Below are 19935 nucleotides of genomic sequence, written 5' to 3'. Positions count from 1 at the left end.
TAGTTCATTCAGTCGTAACGATGAAATATTAACAACATGAATAAAAGATTGTAGTTTTGGAGAAATACTTTTGCTAGTGGCTCCAAAGTCTGTTCATTAGAATGCCATGTCGAACATAACCGAGTACATCAAGGAGGATCTTCCTGTCAGATTGCATTTTTATTGTCTAAAATAATGTTGTCAGTCCATCAACTAAATTATTTGAAGTTTTAATGTTGTATGGCTTCAAAAAAAAACACAATGAGGCGCATAAAAAGCTCTCTTTGTGTTGTTGCTGTCCTCCTTTTTACAACTTTTAGGGGCAGGATTTGAATAAACGGCCAGTAAATCCTCATTTCTGATTGGCTATTTGAAATGTCTACTGTGTTGTTGTTGTTCTTATTCTTCCTCTTCTTTTTTCTTCTTTTTCCTAATCTTGTTTTTCTTTTTTTCCTATTTGATTTCATTTTCCTCCATTTTTTTCTTTTTGTTCTTGTTCTTTTTCTTATTTTTCTTCATTTTCTTTTTCTTCTTCTTGATCTTGTGCTTCTTTTTGTTTTTCGTCTTCTTAATGTTCTTTTTTTCCTTCATTTGTTCTTTTTTCCTCTCTTGTTCTTTCTTCTTTTTGTTTTTATTCTTTTCTTTTTCAATTGTTTGTTTTTATTAATTTTCTTAATTTTCTTTTTCTTTTTCATGTTCTTGTGCTCCTTCTTGTTTTTCTGCTATTTGTTGTTCTTCTTTTTCTTCATGAATTTTCTTTTTGTTCTTCTTGTTGTTTTTTCTTTTTTTTCTTCATTTTTTTTTCTTCTTCTTGATCTTGTGCTTCTTTTTGTTTTGCGTCTTCTTAATGTTCTTTTTTTCTTTCATTTGTTCTTTTTCCTCTCTTGTTCTTTCTTCTTTTTGTTTTTCTTCTTTTCTTTTTCAATTGTTTGTTTTTATTCATTTTCTTTTTCTTTTTCATGTTCTTGTGCTCCTTCTTGTTTTTCTGCTATTTGTTGTTCTTCTTTTTCTTCATGTATTTTCTTTTTGTTCTTCTTGTTGCTTTTTCTTTTGCTTCTTTTTTTCTTTGTTTTCATTTAATTTTTTTCCCTAATTTTCAGTTTTTTTTCTTCTCTTCGTGCTCCTGCTTGTTTTCATTTTGCTTCTTGTTCTTCTTTTCCTTTATTTGTAATTTTTTTTATTCTTCTTGTTTTTTTCTCTTTTTTATTATTTTTGTTCTACTTTTCTTTTTAAATTGTTTTATTTTCTTAATTTTATTTGTATTTTTTATTTTTGGGTCCTTCTTGTTTTTTTTTTGTTAGGCTTCTTCTTGTTGTACTTCTTTTCCTTAATGTTTTTCCTTCATGTTCTTTTTGTTCTTTTTCTTTATTTAAAAAAAAAAAAAAGTTTCTTCTTTTTTGTTCTTGTGTTTCTTTTTTTCATTTTCTTCGTGTTTTTATTTTTTCTTCATTCCAATCTTTTTGTTTTTTCTTCTTGTTCTTTTTTATTTACATGTTGTTTTTCTTCATTTTCTTTTTTTCTTCTTCTTCCTGTTCTTTTTTCTTTTTCTTCCTGTTGTTCTTTCCGCCCTAATTTTCCTTTTTTCACTCTTCTTTTTGTTATTTTACATTTTCTTCTTGTTTTTCTTCATTCGCTTTTCTTCTTTTTGTTTTTCTTGTACTTCTTTTCCTTAATTTTCTTGTTTTTATTTTTCTTTGTTTTCTTTTACTTTTATTTGCTTTCCTTTCTCTTCTTTTTCTTATTATTCTCTTTCTTCCCCTTTTTCTTGTTTTTGTTCTTTTAGTTTATCGTCTTGTTCTTCTTTTAGCCGTTGTTGTTATGCTTCTTCTTTTTCTTGTTCTATCTCATTCTTTATGGGGGAGGCCAAATCCACAAAAAAAACAACCATTTCCATTTTTCCGACGTTTTTGTCTTAGCTGACGTCCTAAGGAGACGTCTAACGAGTCTAATCTCATCTTAAACCACAACATTTCGTACTATGTCTTTCTTTTAATGCACCTTTTATCGGCGTGTCATAAAAATGGAATAAATTAAATCAAGATCTCCTATTTTGTGTTATTAATAGACTAGGTCCAGAAAAGCATGGATGAAAATGATGACAGCTCCACAAAGGAGCTGTGTCAGTCCTTTGGCGTGCACACACACACACACACACACACACACACACACACACACACACACACACACACACACACACACACACACACACACAATCTTGTATTTCTTGAGTTCTTGAGACCTCCGAAAAATGCCTCCCTCTTTAGGACCACCCTTTCTAGATATATAAAGATGTGTATTTACAACATTAATAATATATACATACTATGCACATATAAAAAAGCTGAGGTCACAATTCCACAAGAAAAACTTACAATTTTGGCAGTATTATAATAAAAGTCGTCATTCTTCTCAACACAAGTCAAAATTTTACAAGAAATACTGAACATTTGTGCAATTTTATGATAAAAGTTGGAATTTTACTCAATAACAGTTGCAATGTTACAAGAAAATCTTAAAATTTGGGCAATTGTATGAAAACAGTTGTACATTTACTCGACAAAAGTCACAATTTTATAAGAAAACGTAAACATTTTGGCAATATCATAATCCATCCATCCATCCATTTTCTACCGCTTGTCCCTTCCGGGGTCGCGGGGGGGTGCTGGAGCCTATATCAGCTGCATAATAATAATCAGAATTTTACTCTGTAAAATTATGACAAAAGTCCTCATTTTACTCCAAAAAATGTTCACTATTTTACAAGAACAACAAAAAAATTGGCAATATTGTGATAAAAGTCAGAATTTTATGACAAATGTCACCATTTTGCATTAAAAAGTAATACTTTTACATGAAAAAGTTATACTTTTATGAGAAAATATTGCAATATTACAGAAACAGAAATAATATCAGAAATTGTTACCAATTTTATTATAAAAAAAGTCGACACATTGTGAGAAAAAGACTGCTTTTAGTTTATTTTTTAATTCATTTTTTAAGTGTTTTTTTAATTTTCATTATTTACTTCAAGTTATTACAGTATGTCTCTATATACATATTTATTTGTTTTAAATACATTTTGGCAAAAGGGAGCGCATTTCAATTCCGTACACACACTTGTTATTTCATATGTTGACCAGAGGGGACAAAGCGACACACAGTCAATTTGAAAAATCCCTCCTTTTGGGACCACCCTCATTTTGATATTTTTCACCACCAGGGGTGCAAATGAGACATTCTCTATTAGATGCAATGCTTTTCCGTATTGGGACCATGATTTATGTCCAAACTCATATGGAAGCTACTTTTCCTTGTTGATGTCTCCAGAAGGGTGGAAATACAAGAACACACACACACACACACACACACACACACACACACACACACACACACACACTAGCACATAAAGAATAAGGTTAGTTGTAACATGGCTGGCAGAAACAATAAATTGCAAAGATGTTTTAAGGTTGCAGGTGTGCACTTCCTGGTAATAAATAACACACCTTCTCCTCTCTCCACAGGTCATCACGCTGGAAGGATGGGTGGATATCATGTACTATGTCATGGATGCTCATTCCTTCTACAATTTTGTATATTTTATACTGCTCATTATTGTAAGTAACACGCCGTCTTGTTTCTTTTCACCAACTTGCCCTCAGATGATATCAGTCAGACAAAAGGATATATAAATGACACGGGTGTCCCAATACTTTTTCACCTGCCATACCATGACCATTATTCGGAGCCTTGTGTGTTGGCCGATACTGATATTGATCTGGTACGATATCAACAGGAATCACACATACATTATTTATTATTGTTCATGATCATCGTCTTGTTTTTGTTCATCGTCGTGTTCTTGTTCATCTTGTTCTTGTCTATTGTCTTGTTTTTGTTTATCATCTTGTTCTTGTTCCTCGTTTTGTTTTTGACCATCGTCTTGTTCTAGTTCATCGTCTTGTTCTTGTTTTTTGATCATCGTCTTGATCTGTTTTTGTTCATCGTCTTGTTCTTGTTCATCGTCTTGTTCTTGTTTTTGTTCATCGTCTTGTTCTTGTTCATCGTTTTGTTTTTGTTCATCGTCTTGTTTTTGTTCTTCTTGTTTTTGTTCTTGTTCATCATCTTGTTTTTGCTCATCGTCTTTTTGTTCACCGTCTTCTTTTTGTTTGTTTTCCTTTTGCTCTTGTTCATCATCTTTTTTTTGACCATTGTCTTGTTCTTGTTCATTGTCTTGTTCTTGTTTTTGTTTATCGTCTTGTTCTTTCATCATCTTGTTTTTGTTCATCATCTTCTTTTTGTTCATCATCTTCTTTTTTTTCTTTTTCATCATCTTCTTTTTGTTCATCAAATTGTTTTTGTTCATCAAATAGGTTTTTTTTACCGTCTTGTTCTTGTTCATCGTCTTGTTTTTGTTCATCGTCTTGTTTTTGTTCATCGTCTTGTTTTTGTTCGTCTTTTTTTTACCATCTTGTTCTTGTTTTTGTTCATCGTCTTGTTCTTGTTCATTATCTTGTTTTTGTTCATCATCTTGTTTTTCTTTATCGTCTTGTTTTTGTTCATCATTTAGTTTTTTTTACTGTCTTGTTCTTGTTCATAGTCTTGTTTTTGTTCATCGTCTTATTTTTGTTCGTCTTTTTTACCATCGTGTTCTTGTTTTTGTTCATCGTCTTGTTCTTGTTCATCATCTTGTTTTTTTTCTTCGTCTTGTTTATGTTCATCGTCTTGTTCTTGTTCATGTTCATGTTCATCATCTTGTTTTTGTTCATTGTCTTGTCCTTGTCTTTTGTTTATCGTCTTGTTCTTGTTTTTGTTCATCGTCTTGTTTTTGATCATTGTCTTGTTTTTGTTCATCATCTTGTTTTTGTCTTGTTCATCGTCTTATTTTTGGTCATCCTCTTGGTTTTGTTCATCATCTTGGTTTTTTTACAATCTTGTTCTTGTTTTTGTTCATCGTCTTGTTCTTGTTTATCGTCTTTTTCTTGTTCATCATCTTGTTTTTGTTCATCGTCTTGTTTTTGTCCATCGTCTTGTTTTTGTTCTTGTTCATTGTCTTGTTCTTGTTCATCGTCTTGTTTTTTTCATTGTCTTGTTTATGTTCATCGTCTTGTTCTTGTTGATGTTCATCATCTTGTTTTTGTTTGTCTTGTTTTTGGTCATCGTTGTGTTCTTGTTCATCGTCTTGTTTTTGTCTTGTTCATCGTCTTGTTTTTGGTCATCCTCTTGTTTTTGTTCATCATCTTGGTTTTTTTACCATCTTGTTCTTGTTTTTGTTCATCGTCTTGTTCTTGTTTATCGTCTTTTTCTTGTTCATCATCTTGTTCTTGTTCATCGTCTTGTTTTTTTCATTGTCTTGTTTATGTTCATCGTCTTGTTCTTGTTGATGTTCATCATCTTGTTTTTGTTTGTCTTGTTTTTGGTCATCGTTGTGTTCTTGTTCATCGTCTTGTTCTTTTTCATTGTCTTAATCTTGTTCAGCATTTTGTTCTTGTTCATCATCTATTTCTTGTTTGTGTTCATCGTCTTGTTCTTGTTCATTGTCTTGTTTTTGTTCTTGTTCATCGTCTTGTTCTTGTTCATCATCTAGTTTTTGTTGCTGTTTATCGTCTTGTTTTTGTTTTTGTTCATTGTCTTGTTCTTGTTTATCATCTTGTTTTTGTTAATCTTTCTTTTGAATATCGTCTTGTTCTTGTTCGTCGTCTTTTTCTTGTTCATCGTCTTGTTCTTGTTCGTCTTGTTTTTGTTCATTGTCTTGTTTTTGTTTGTCTTATTTTTTGTTCATCGTTATGTTCTTGTTCATCGTTTTGTTCTTGTTAATATTCATCGTCTTGTCTTGTTTTTGTTCAATGTTTGGTTCATGTTCTTGTTCATTGTCTTTTTTTGGTTTTGTTCATCCTTTTGTTCTTGTTCTTGTTCATCGTCTTATTCTTGGTCTTGTACTTGTTCATGGTCTTATTTTTGTTCTTGACTGCTTGTATCACACATGATATCACACACAAGTAAACACTCTGCGGGACTGCTTATATCGCACATGATATCACACACAAGTAAACACTCTGCGGGACTGCTTTTATTGTACATGATATCACACACAAGTAAACACTCTCTAGGACTGTTTGTATTGCACATGATATCACACAAGTAAACATTCTGCGGGACTGTTCGTATCGCACATGATATCACACAAGTAAACATTCTGCGGGACTGCTCGTATCGCACATGATATCACACACAAGTAAACACTCTTCGGGACTGCTCGTATTTCACATGATATTACGGACAAGTAAACACTCTGCAGGACTGGACATATCGCACATGATATCACACACAAGTAAACACTCTGCGAAACTGCTTGTATCGCACATGATATCACACACACAAGTAAACACTCTGTGGGACTGCTCGTATCGCACATGATATCACACAAGTAAACATTCTGCGGGACTGCTCGTATCGCACATGATATCACACACAAGTAAAGACTGCGGAACTGCTTGTATTGCACATGATATCACACACAAGTAAACACTCTTCGGGACTGCTCGTATTTCACATGATATTACGGACAAGTAAACACTCTGCAGGACTGGACATATCGCACATGATATCACACACAAGTAAACACTCTGCGAAACTGCTTGTATCGCACATGATATCACACACACAAGTAAACACTCTGTGGGACTGCTTGTATCGCAGATGATATCACACACAAGTAAACACTGCGGGACTGCATGTATCGCACATGATATCACACACAAGTAAAAACTCTGCGAAGCTGCTCGTATCGCAGATGATATCACACACAAGTAAACACTCTGCGGGACTGCTTTTATTGCACATGATATCTCACACAAGTAAACACTCTGTGATACTGCACGTATCACACATGATGTCAGACACAAGTAAACACTCTGCACTGCTGCTTGCACCGCTCATTTTAGATACAAGACGCTATCGTCTGATACTAGCTGACATCAGACCGATATCTGATATCACTATCGGAGCGGGACACCCCTGTTTGATTGATACAGAATGCATTGAGCTCTCTTTTAGACAGCAGACACAAACATTGCACTCCACACTTACAGAAACACATGTTTGTTTGATACCACTCAGCGCCGTATCGCTCTGCAGTGTTGCGGTTTGAATTCCGTGCCAATTTGCATACATTTGACACGTCGCCCCCCCTGAAAGATATGCTTTGTGCGCCTGCATCTCAGCTCCCTGGAAAAACCCGAAATAACCCTGTTTTTTCTAAACGGCGCCGCAAGCAAGTCTGCTGTCCTGTTTATGATGTCGTGTATATGATGTCGTGGATATGATGTCGTCCTTATCGCGCTTCAGAGAGGGTTCTTTTTCAAAGATGAAGTCCTATTTTTGCAGCCTGTCGTTTGATGTAAAAGCTCGTTTTAGGCGTTTGGAGAATAGAGGGACACAAATTCGGGGGGAAATGAGGCTGCTAAAGTAATGACGAATTATAGAAAAAGTCAAAGAAAATAGTTTAAAAAATGATGAAATTATTAACACATATGTCACATTAGCATTTTGATCGATGATCCCAATAGCCCGTTTAATAAATTCACCCATGTCATGATTTATGACGTTATCATGTCACTATGATAATAGATGTCGGCCTCGTTATCATCATTTGCTAGCTCCACCGCTTGTATCTTAATTAAATAGTGACTTTCATTATCCTTTTTATGACAGTTTGTTTTTTGTTTTTTTTCCATCAACTGCTTGTTTTATAGCCTGGAAGAAAGTTGACGATGAGGTAATGTTGCTCACGTCGCCATGACAACAAGATACGTCCAAACGTTGTTACCGAGCTCCTAGGTCAGGCTTTTTGAAGGAAAACGTCACTTTAAAAAAAAATAAAAATGTTGCCCATCGTCCACACACCTTATATTCTAAACAGTAAACAACTGCTAGTAAGAGGTGGATAATAATGTGGGGCTGTTCCGCCTTGAAAGCCCTCTAAAAAGCATCCAAAAACCTCCAACGCCGTTTTGTGGACACACTGTGAGTGTGACATGCATAATAACATGTATTATTTACAGGACTTCGGCCATTTCAGGCATTACCGTAATTGGGGATGGGTACTGAATCTAATACTTTTTTGGCACCCATCAAATTTACGTAAAATCCAACGGCGCCACATCCCGACCCAGTGCTTTTTGCACTTGGCGATCACTCCAGCAGCACTGAGAGGGCTCATCTGGAGGTATCATTTGACCGATCAAACGATACCCCCAGAGGGGTGTCCAGAAAAAAAGTCACAAGTTCAACAAAGCGAACTAATCTTCAAAAAGCAGACAGTTTCTGAACGCTACATGTTTGCTGCCACCTGGTGGACAATGTGAGTAAATCTGATCGATGACCCGTGAAAGAGCTGTGAAATTAAAGCACCTATATGACACAACCCAAACAACCTTCCCAAGTCATGGTGCAAAAAAAATTAAATAAATAAATGCAACGACCATAAAGGTCAACACACATGGTCACACATGACACAACCTGCTCACTGAACTTTGTGGATGTTATGATAAAAAAAATGTCCAAACACCATCAACATTTTCTAAATTACACCCATTACATCCATTACTATGCATGATGGGAAAAATGCAAAACACTCTCTCCACATGTATCCATGCTTGATATTTATGGTTGATTACAAACTTTTAAGGAGGTTGTCACGGAAGTAAACAAGGTAGAAGTTCAATTTTTACATATTGTTAATATCCAATTATAATAATTATATATATACCTGTATGTATGTATATTAATATGTAAATAGATGTATGTATGTATGTATATACTGTATATATGTATATATACACGGTAGGTCAGGAAAAAACACAGAGGCTATTTCATCCCTACAAGCCTGTTTCACAGGTTTCCTTTCTCTTCAGGGGATTTTAGGCTTGTAGGGATGATATAGCCTTTGTGTTTTTTCCTGAGCTAACGTATATTCTGTATATCGAGCACTGTATAACGGATAAACCACAGAAACCTCGACTATATATGTGTGTATATATATATATATATATATATATATATATATATATATATATATATATATATATATATATATATATATATATATATGTATATATATATATATATATATATATATATATGTATATATATATATATATATATATACATATATATATATATATATATATATATATATATATATATATATATATATATATATATACATATACATGTATATAGATGTATATATATTGTATCATAATAGTTGAATGAATGTATAATTCATAATTAATACAATTGTATATTAGGAGTGTGTGAAAGTTTACTTCTTGGACGACCTCCTTAAAGTTTTGTAATCAATCAGAAATATCAAGCAGCTAAAATGTGCCAAACATGGATAAGTGTGGAGATTGTTTTGCATTTTCCCATCATGCTTTGCTTTTAAATAGGTGTAATTCTGACTTTTTTCATGGTGAATGAACGTTTTTGTATGATATCCACAAATTGTTATATGTCGTGTCAAGTGTGACCATGTCTGTCAATAATGTTTTTTGCACCATGACTAGGGAAGGTTGTTTGCATTGGGTCGTATAACTATGATAAGTGGTCATGGACCTGTAGTAATTACTTTGTTAGCAGGGTGGTGGTAAGGTGGCAACACATTATCTTACTTTTTAAAATGAATTGACAACTCTCGCGGGTCATAGTTTTGACACCCCTGCTTTATGTACTTGTTATTGTTTTTTTGTTTACGTTCATTTTCCAGATAGCATTTCAGCTTTATTTGCTTCTCACCGAGCTTCTTCTTCGTCTCCACGTCGCCGACCAGGTGGGCTCCTTCTTCATGATCAACTTGTGCCTGGTGGTCATCGCCACCCAGTTCTCCGAGACCAAGCAGCGCGAGAACGCCCTGATGCGGGAGCAGCGCGCTCGCTACATGTCCAACGACTCCACGCTGGCCAGCTACAGCGAGCCGGGCTCGTGCTACGAGGAGATGCTGCGCTACATCAGTCACCTGTATCGCAAGCTCACGCGCCGACTGCAGAGGGTGTACTCCGGCTGGCACAGGTCAGATATAAGCTTCCGGAAAGGTGTGCTCGAATAAAATGCATTCTAAAAATCCCACCTCCAGGCCTGACCGCGGTAAGCGAAAGTCCGATAAATAGGATTATACGAAAATAATCTAATATTTGCATAGTCGGAGCCTAAAATAAACATTGTTTTTACGTAATTTGAGGTATTTAACCATGAAATAACACCCATATAGTCACCTCGACGCTCCTTTCACCCAATATACAGCATGTGGTAGCCTGGAGGATCCTCCAAGCAACATTGCTATGGTTGTCACCCGGCCACTACAACATAAGCACTACCTGGAAATACACTATACTGCCAAAAGTATTTGGCCACCCATCCAAATGATGAGAATCCGGTGTCCTAATCACTTGGCCCAGCCACAGGTGTATACAATCAAGCACTTAGGCATGGAGACTGTTTCTACAAACATTTGTGAAAGAATGGGCCACTCTCAGTGATTTCCAGCATGGAACTGTCATAGGATTCCACCTGTGCAACAAATCCAGTCGTGAAATTTCCTCGCTCCTAAATATTCCAAAGTCAACTGTCAGCTTTATTATAAGAAAATGGAAGAGTTTGGGAACAACATCAAGTCAGCCACCAAGTGGTAGGCCACGTAAACTGACAGAGGGGGGTCAGCTGATGCTGAAGTGCCAAGAAGTGGCTGACTTTCTGCACAGTCAGTTGCTACAGAGCTCCAAACTTCATGTGATCTTCCAATTAGCCCACATACAGTACGCAGAGAGCTTCATGGAATGGGTTTCCATGGCCGAACAGCTGCATCTAAGCCATACATCACCAAGTCCAATGCAAAGTGTGGGATGCAGTGGTGTAAAGCACTGGACTCTAGAGCATTGGAGACGTGTTCTCTGGAGTGATAAAACACGCTTTTCCATATGGCAATCTGATGGACCAGTCAGGGTTTGGAGGTTGCCAGGAGAACGCCACATTTCAGACTGCATTGTGCCGAGTGTGAAATTTGGTGGAGGAGGAATTATGGTGTGGGGTTGTTTTTCAGGAGTTGGGCTTGGCCCCTTAGTTCCAGTGAAAGGAACTTTGAATGCTCCAGGATGTCAAAACAGTTTGGTCAATTCTATGCTCCCAACCTTGTGGGAACACTTTGGAGCGGGCCCCTTCCTCTTTCAACATGACTGTGCACCAGTGCACAAAGCAAGGTCCATAAAGACATGGATGACAGAGTCTGGTGTGGATGAACTTGACTGGCCTGCACAGAGTCCTGACCTGAACCTGATAGAACACCTTTGGGATGAATTATAACGGAGACTGAGAGTCAGGCCTTTTTGACCAACACCAGTGTGTGACCTCACCAATGCGCTTTTGGAAGAATGGTGAAAAAAATTATTGTAAAGACACTCCGCAACCTTGTGGACAGCCTTTCCAGAAGAGTTGAAGCTGTAATAGATGCAAAAGGAGGACTCACATCATATTGAACCCTATGGGTTAGGAATTGGATGGCACTTCAAGTTCATATGTGAGTCAAGGCAGGTGGCCAAATAATTTTGGCAATATAGTGTACTTCATCACAACTTTGGTACTTCCTCTAAATCAGAACTAGGCTTCCAAGTGCTGAAACCACGGGCATAAGTTGGTCAACTTGGCAGTGGCAGCTACGACCATTAGCCGTGTTGTTAGCATTCTGTGGTGTTAGCATTGAGTGTCCCGCGTTGTCATTCCACATCACGTCAAAGGCTCACCAACGTCTAGTGGAGCTGATAATGTCAAAGATAAAGTGCATCAACTGAGTAAATCTCACTTAGCTGCTGATAGCTGGTAGCGGCCTTGTTAGCATTACGTGTGGCGCCGAGTCCCATGGAGTACTGCTTCGTCTTGTATTTTAGCATCGCTCAGGTCAAAGGCTCGCCAAAGTGGAGATGTGTTATTGACGAGGCAGGAGTTGAAGACGCCTCGCCAACCCCGCCCGCCTCAACCGATGCACGTAGGGGTGGGGGATTTGGTGGTAGCGGGGGTGTATATTACAGCCCGGAAGAGTTAGGGCTGCATGGGATTCTGGGTATTTGTTTTGTTGTGTTTATGTTGTGTTACTGTGCGGATGTTCTCCCGAAATGTGTTTGTCATTCTTGTTTGGTGTGGATTCACAGTGTGGTGCATATTTCTAACAGTGTTAAAGTTTTTTTACGGCCACCCTCAGTGTAACCTGTATCGCTGTTGGCCAAGTATGCGTTTGCATTTACGTGTGTGTGCGTGCTGAAGTCGCACATATTTTGTGATCTGGCTGGCACGTTGTTGGAATGGATGAAAAGCAGACGTGACGACAGCTCGTGGAGGACGATAAACGCAGTGCCTTTAAAGCACGCCCCCAAGACTGTGGTCCGGGTGGATTACGAGATATAATGACTGATGAACAACTTTGTTCGATAATGAAAGATGCTTCAGCTCAAAGCCCGAGCCCCGACATTAATGAACTACCTACCATCCAAGAAAAGATGGCAGGTATCTGGCTTGGGCACATCCGATTAGATCAGTGTGTTGCAAACTGAGCGGTTTAAAGTCCTGAATGGTTGGTTTATTCATTGTTATTTTATTTTCAAATTTATTAGCCTGTGGAAAAAGTTAATGTTGATATTTACCTCAGAAGGCTGCAAATAGAAAAGAGGCATTACATTTTTATTTAAATTGTATTTGATATGCCATTGATATTTTTTTATTATTATTATTATTATTTGAAACTCAATTTTGCATGTCACTATAAAGTTATATAAGCCTTGCTTGTTCAATATTCAATGCAAAACTTGTTTGGGTCCCTATTAAAAGGTTAATTTGTTCAACCTTGGCCAGCGACTTTGTTCAGTTTTAAATTTTGTCCCACTCTGTATTTGAGTTTGACACCCCTGATGTAGTGCATCGACAAGTTGGTCAACTGTGGTGAAGATACCGCCAAGATTAGCCGCCGTGTTGTTGTTAGCATCGTTCACCCTTAAACTGGAAACATAGAGGAAAACGTGAAAAAAGTGGGGAGAATTAGAAATGGGAAACATTTTTAGTTAATGGGGGAAAAGAAAGGGAGGGTATTCAAAAAGGGGTGAAAATAGGGGCGAAAGGGGCACATTAAAAAATGTGGAACAAATTTAAAAAAAGAGAAACAAATTAAGAAAGGGTAAAATGAAAAAAAAAAGAAAATTAAAAAAGGGGGAAATTAAAAAAGGGGGGAAAAAGGGGAGGGGAATTTAGAAAGGGGGGAAATGAAAAAAGAGAGAAAATGAAAAAGGGGGAAATGAAAAAAGGTGGAAAAAATAAAAAAGGGGGGAAAATGAAAAAACAAATTGGGGTGAAATGAAAACGAGGGGAAAGTGAAAAAAGGGGAACAACTTTAAAAAGGTGCGAAACTAAAAAGATGGAAATTAAAAAAGGTTGAAAATATAAAAAACAAGGAAAACAGAAAAGGGGTAAATAAAAAAAAAGAGAAAATAAAAAGGGGGAAAATGAAAAAAAAATGGGGTGAAATGAGAAAGGGTAAACATGAAAAAAGGGGGAATTGAAAAAAGGGGATCTACTTAAAAAAGGGGGGCAATTAAAACAAGTGGAAATGAAAAGGGGGGAAAAGGACAAAAGGAAAAAACGGGGCGGGGGAAGCGGTGCAATATGGGAAAAAAGGTGAAAAATTTACATTAAGGGGATACATGGATAAAAGGGGGAAATGAAAAAAAGGGAAAAAATTGAAAAAAAGGTGGAAAATAAAATAAAAAAAACGCCAGCAAAAATATTGGGAAAAATACACAAAGGGGGTAGAAAAGAAGAATATATTTTTAAAATCTTTGCACTGGTTTCAGGTAACATCCACGGTTAAAATAAAGGAGCATGTGGGGTCAAAATAAATGGAGTGATTAATCTGCGTTCATACACAATTAAGGCAATACTTTTTTGCCATCAATCACAAGAGTAAACTTGTTTTTTTCGACAGTCCTAATTATAATTATTATGAATGTTTGGAAATGAAAAGTCTTCACACTACTTGAGATGATTGTGTTCAAAAAACAAAGAAAAAGATCCTCCAACATCTCTTAATGAAGGGCATTTGTGTTCCGTGTCGGTGACCATTTTTGTGTTCCTCCCCCCAGTAAACGTCGTAAAAAGGTGAACCCTAACGGCAGTGGCGGAGGCGGTACCGCTGGAGGTAACGGACACGGCCCCGGCTCCAGCAGAGGCCCAGGTAGCGCTCGGTGGTTGAGACCCATCCACAACCTGTTGCAACACCATCAGCACCACCACTGCCGGCTCACCAACGGCGGCCAGCACGCTATGGGCGCCACTAGCGCCGAACACTCAGACGGAGAAGGAGTCGCCGGAGGAGCGGAGGAGCTAGAGATGAAGTCGCTCCCTGTCGGTCAAAGGAGTTCTAACGGGAACAGCGGCGGTCAGTCGGTGGTCAGCCAAGGCATGGGGGCCTTGCTGAGGAGACTGAACGGCGGCATGAACTACCCCACCATCCTGCCGTCCTTCGTTTGCAGCTACAGCAGCAAGACGCCGCCGCCTCACTCCCAGCAGGGGGGCCACAGTCCGGAGCCGCATCCGCCGAACCACCCCGCGTCGGAACACGCTGACAAGCTGACCAAGCTCTACCAGCTCGTAGGACAACACAGTAAGAAGCCACACCCGCAAACATGGCAGAATCATACGAGGGCAGTTTGAAGCTGAATGCACTTTAGGGATGGCCTTCGCAGGAAACCAGGTCTTACATTTCCCGTTCTCACGGAACCATCCACATCTTTAAACGTTTACTCCAGCAGTTAACTGTATCGCCCATACTTGCCAACCTTGAGACCTCCAAATTCGGGAGATTTAAGTCCGACTGGAAATCGGGAGAAATTCGGGAGAATGGTTGTCCCGGGAGAATTTCGGGAGAGGCACTGAAATTCGGGAGTCTCCCGGAAAATTGGGGAGGGTTGGCAAGTGTGGTATCGCCTACAACCGAGTGGCTCCCCTCAGTCGATAATTCTCCAGCTAATAATTGATAAATATTATTGTTAATATCACCAATGGAGGATGATGCTAAACATGTTACACAGAGAAAGCTACTAGTGAAGATAGCCGTTGAACGAGCTTGCAACGACACAAGAACTAAGGGCTTGGTAAAGTTAAGAAGTTTGGATGGAAGCGGAAGAAATCAAGCAAATATTTAAAAGTGGATTAATTAAGAGTTAGAGCGGGTATGACGTGACAACAATTGTTAGGCTGCCCAGTTGCTGCCCAGCGACCTCCGCTAAGGGCAAGCCTAGGGATAGACAGCGAATCCGGTACTTTTTTGGCAACGACTAATTCATGTAAAATCCAATGACGCCACGTTACAAGTGACGACTCAGCTGCCCCTACGCACTACTTCGACCCTTGGGGATCACTCCAGCAGCACTGAGAGCGGACTCAGCCAAACTACGTGGAGGCAATGTTGCTATTTTCAATGCCAACAAAGAAATCGACTCGAAAAAGTGAAAAAGGCTCCACTTTTCCCAAAAAAATGCGCTAGCTCGACGCTAATATACGTTGGCTTTGCTATTGACATGCTATGGATTAGCATTAGCGATTTTACATTTCAACACCTCCAAATGTGTCCATGACAACTACGACCAAGAGGCACGCTACAATCAAACAGCTGGTGCCGGTGCAATACTTACAGTATTAACACTTTTTGGGGCGCAACAGAAGACTAGACAGCAAAGACTGAACGGACTAGCCAACACAAACTACACGCTACTGCCATCTAACGCCTTGGACTTGCAACTGTCATTGAAACCTACTGAAAAGACTCAGGAACGTGACAGTAAAACAACTAATAATCAGCTCATTTCTAAATGTTGGAATAGAAAAATGAAATGTTGTTTTTAAAAACATTATTTATAAACACAAACAAAAGTACTGAATCGGTGCCGGTATCAATGCTAGGAATTGGTATCCTATCGGTTCAAAAATGAATGGTACCCATCCATAGGCAAGACAGATCGATTCATAAATTGATACCAAGGGTAGTATCGGTCTAGTGGATACTAGAATCTAGTTTAGCCTTTCGTATTTAAATGTGTCTTTGGTTTAGACATATGTTTATGTTTCTTCATGTTTAAAAGAGAACATTAATCGGAGTAACTTCCTGTCCTTCGGACAAGCAGTTCTTTCTTCGAAGCGTTCTTCATTGCCTTACCTTCTCCTTGATAGAACTGCAGTTACAGGTCAGGACTGAAGACCAGAGATTTGGCAGGAATGTTTAGTTTCCATGGAAACCCAGTTATTTTTACCAAGATAATCTGGAAAATCCTATGCACGGCTTTGTAAGAAGAGCTTGGGGAAGACCCTTTTCTGGTCTCCCTGAGGTTTCCGAGCGGTCAGCCAGATCACGTGTACCCTCGGCCACAGCTTTGGGAACTGGCGACCTTGAAATTCCAGTCAGTTCTGTTGGTCTTTCTATGCCCCACAAAGTCCTCCTAGATTTCTGGCTTCATCCGTCTTGCCAAGTCTCGTCACCGAAGCCTCGCATACGAACAATATCATGTCAAATAATGCCTGGGGTATACAGTACTTCATGCCAGAGCACTTGTCAACCAGTCCAACTAAGGATGTCCCTATCCCGATCATGGGATCGGATCGGTGGGCGATACTTCCCTTTTTTAACTGATCGGCGATCAGCTAATGTTAACATGCTAACACTTAGCATGTGTCAACTAGCAACATACACTATATTGCCAAAAGTATTTGGCCACCCATCCAAATGATCATAATTAGGTGTCCTAATCACTTGGCCCCTTAGTTCCAGTGAAAGGAACTTTGAATGCTTCAGGATACCAAAACAATTTGGACAATTCTATGCTCCCAATCTTTGTGGGAACAGTTTGGAACAGGCCCCTTCCTCTTCCAACATGACCGTGTACCAGTGCACAAAGAAAGGTCCATAAAGACATGGATGACATAGTCTGGTGTGGATGAACTTGACTGGCCTGCACAGAGTCCTGACCTGAACCTGACCTTTGGGATGAATTAGAACGGACACTGAGAGCCAGGCCTTCTTGACCAACATCAGTGTGTGACCTCACCAATGCGCTTTTGGAAGAATGGTGGAAAATTCCTATAAACACACTCCGCAACCTTGTGAACAGCCTTCCCAGAAGAGTTGAAGCTGTAATAGCTGCAAAAGGTGGACCCACATCATGTTGAACCCTAGGGGTTAGGAATCGGATGGCACTTCAAGGTCATATGTGAGTCAAGGCAGGTGGCCAAATACTTTTGGCAATATAGTTTATTTGACCGGGAGGTGTGTACCTGCGAAATGAGCTTAAAATTGCCTATAATAATGTTAGCATGCTAACAGTTTACATGCCTGAAATAACAAAATATTAGAATTGTATGTGTATGCCTACAAATTAGCTAAAAGAGCTAGCATGCTAACAATCAGCATGTGTCAAGTAAAAAAAAAAAAAGTTTACCCTGAGGTGTATATCTACAAAATGAAGTATAAAGCAAGCGTGCTAAAATTAGAAAATAAACATGCTAACGTTAGCATGCATAATATGAAATGTTTGACTCTGTACCTGCAAAATGAGATAAAAAGATACTATGTTAATATTAGCATGCTAACAATTGGCATGTTTATGGTAAAAAAAAAAGAAAAAAAAGAATTGACACTGATGTGTATATTAGTAAAACAAGCTGAAAGATTAGAATGCTAAAATGCTAACGTAAACATGCTAATGTTAACATGCATGATTGGAAATTTTTGACTGAGGTGTATACCTGCAAAATCAGCCGATATTTACCACAGCTGTGTCCCAGTGTTCACACGGCTAGAGATCACATTGTTTGTTCGCAACACGCAAAGACGCTAACAGAAGACGCCGTTGATGCTTTGTCTGACGTATTTCAGTTCTTTCTGTCCCCAGACTTAACAAACTGAATAATCGAGCATTACCTTTGGTACACAGGTACACAGTAAAACCTAAAAACTGCTCTACTTTTCCAGCTTGCTATTGACATGCTACTGACTAGCATTAGCAATTTTACATGGCAACACCTCCAAATTTGTTAATACAAACCCCAACTAAGATGCACGTTACCATCAAGCAGCCGGTGCGTAATAAGTACAATACTTACAGTATTAACACTTTTTAGGGCGCAACAAAAAAAATAAACATCATAAACTATACACTACTGCCATTTAACGTCTTGGACTTGCAAGTGCAATTGCAATGTATTGACATCCTTAAACATGTAAACAAATCCCTGGATGGTGTGTGACGTTTTACTCTCAACACTAAAAAAGACTAGAAAAGCACCGAGACAGTAAGATCTAGATCAGCCCCAAAATGTAATCACACGTTGCTTAGCCCGTCTTTGAGTTTTCCTGAAAGTTTCATCGAAATAGGCCTGACACTTTTTGAGCTATTCATAGCGGACTGAAAGAAATGGAGTGAAAAATCAAGTCTTTGTCTCTGCGGGTGGAGACCAGCTTACACACACACACACATAAGCTGAAGGTAGTAACGTTGTAGAAATGATCCGGATCAGCCCCAAAACCTGGTCACTTGTTCCACATTTCCTGGAAGTTTGATGAAAATCTGCCCTTAACTTTTTTGAGTTCAATCAACCAAACCCTGTCTTGAGTAGTAAACAAAAACTAGACCAGTTCATTGAAGGTTACAGTTTTATGTAGGTGACCTGTGGGGATGGGTGCCAAATTCGGTACTTTTATAGGCACTGACTGAATTCCCTCGGTACTACCGGGTATCTATTCACGTCAAATCAAAGGCTGCCATATTTTGATACCTTTGCTGCGCATGACGTCACGTGTAATGTAAGGCATTACTATTCCAACATGTGTTAGCTTGATGCTAATTTGCATTGGATTTGTCATAGACAGGCTACTATTAGCATTAGCCATTTTACATGGCAATTTCAACACCTCCAAATTTGGTAATAAAAACTACATCTAAGATGAATGTTACAATCAAACAGCTAGTGTCTAATATGTACAATACCTGCAGTACAAACACTCCGTGGGGCGCAACATAACACATTGAGCTTCCTGGACAATGCTACTTCCATAATTAGCTCATTTTTAAATGTTACATTTGAATTATAAAACAACTAACATTTAATAAACACAAAAGTGCTAAAAAAAAATGTACTTGATAAGATATCCTAAACTAAGATTGTTATATTGGTATCCAGAAATTAGCAGAACATTTAAGACATAAATAAGTATATTATTCTGAAAACAAGCATTTTTCAACTTGCAATCCTTAAATCAGGCATCCTCGGGATGTTGCAGGATCTTTAAACACGACTTGACAGGAGGGAATAAGTTCATATTGCCCCATTGCTAGGCGGATCTCGCGTAAGAGGAAAAGGGGAAGGTTAATCATTTTGCAATGCAGTCCGCTGAAAATGATGGAAAGTGGTCAAAAGTTGCAATTGTTACAAAACACATTTTAAAATAATCAAGTCACTAGATAGTGGCACACGCCCTTCAATTTGTCACATTTCATGTGTCAGGTAAACCCTGACAAATGGGGCCACATGAATCCCCTTCCCTCTGTGTATGTGAGGAAAAACCAAAATAACCTATTTGAAAAGTTATTTTCTCAAATGTAACATTTTTAAACTAAAATAGAAAACATACAATTATTCATGGTAAAATGAAGACGATGATGTAAAGTCAGTGACTAAAAATAAGTAAATAGCTCCTAAAAAAATGGGAATTTCTATGAATAAAATGAGAAATTTTGGCAAGTGGCAAATAATTTTCAGAGTGCTGGTATCGATTCGCAGTTACCGGGAATGGGTACCGTATCGGTTCAAATGTGAGCGGAACCCATCCCACGTGATGCGCACTGTGACTAAAGGACCCTCCTCCTCCTCCTC

At 38.3% G+C, this 19935-nt stretch overlaps 1 protein-coding gene across 2 annotated transcripts in view; it reads left to right on the top strand.

The window, feature by feature from the left end:
* The window catches only part of cacna1ha (calcium channel, voltage-dependent, T type, alpha 1H subunit a), a 347520-nt gene that overhangs the window by 189559 nt on the left and 138026 nt on the right, over nt 1-19935 (top strand). For both annotated transcript variants that reach the window (XM_061981581.2, XM_061981580.2), the window contains exons 8-10: nt 3501-3593; nt 9809-10047; nt 14154-14674. In XM_061981581.2, the coding sequence (XP_061837565.2) occupies nt 3501-3593; nt 9809-10047; nt 14154-14674 (853 nt within the window). The remainder of the gene's footprint in view (nt 1-3500; nt 3594-9808; nt 10048-14153; nt 14675-19935) is intronic.

Source organism: Nerophis lumbriciformis, linkage group LG24 (assembly GCF_033978685.3).
Source record: "Nerophis lumbriciformis linkage group LG24, RoL_Nlum_v2.1, whole genome shotgun sequence".
Classification (NCBI taxonomy): Eukaryota; Metazoa; Chordata; class Actinopteri; order Syngnathiformes; family Syngnathidae; genus Nerophis; species Nerophis lumbriciformis.
The sequence above is the reverse complement of the archived record's forward strand: the minus strand, read 5'-3'. Positions and strand labels throughout refer to the sequence as shown.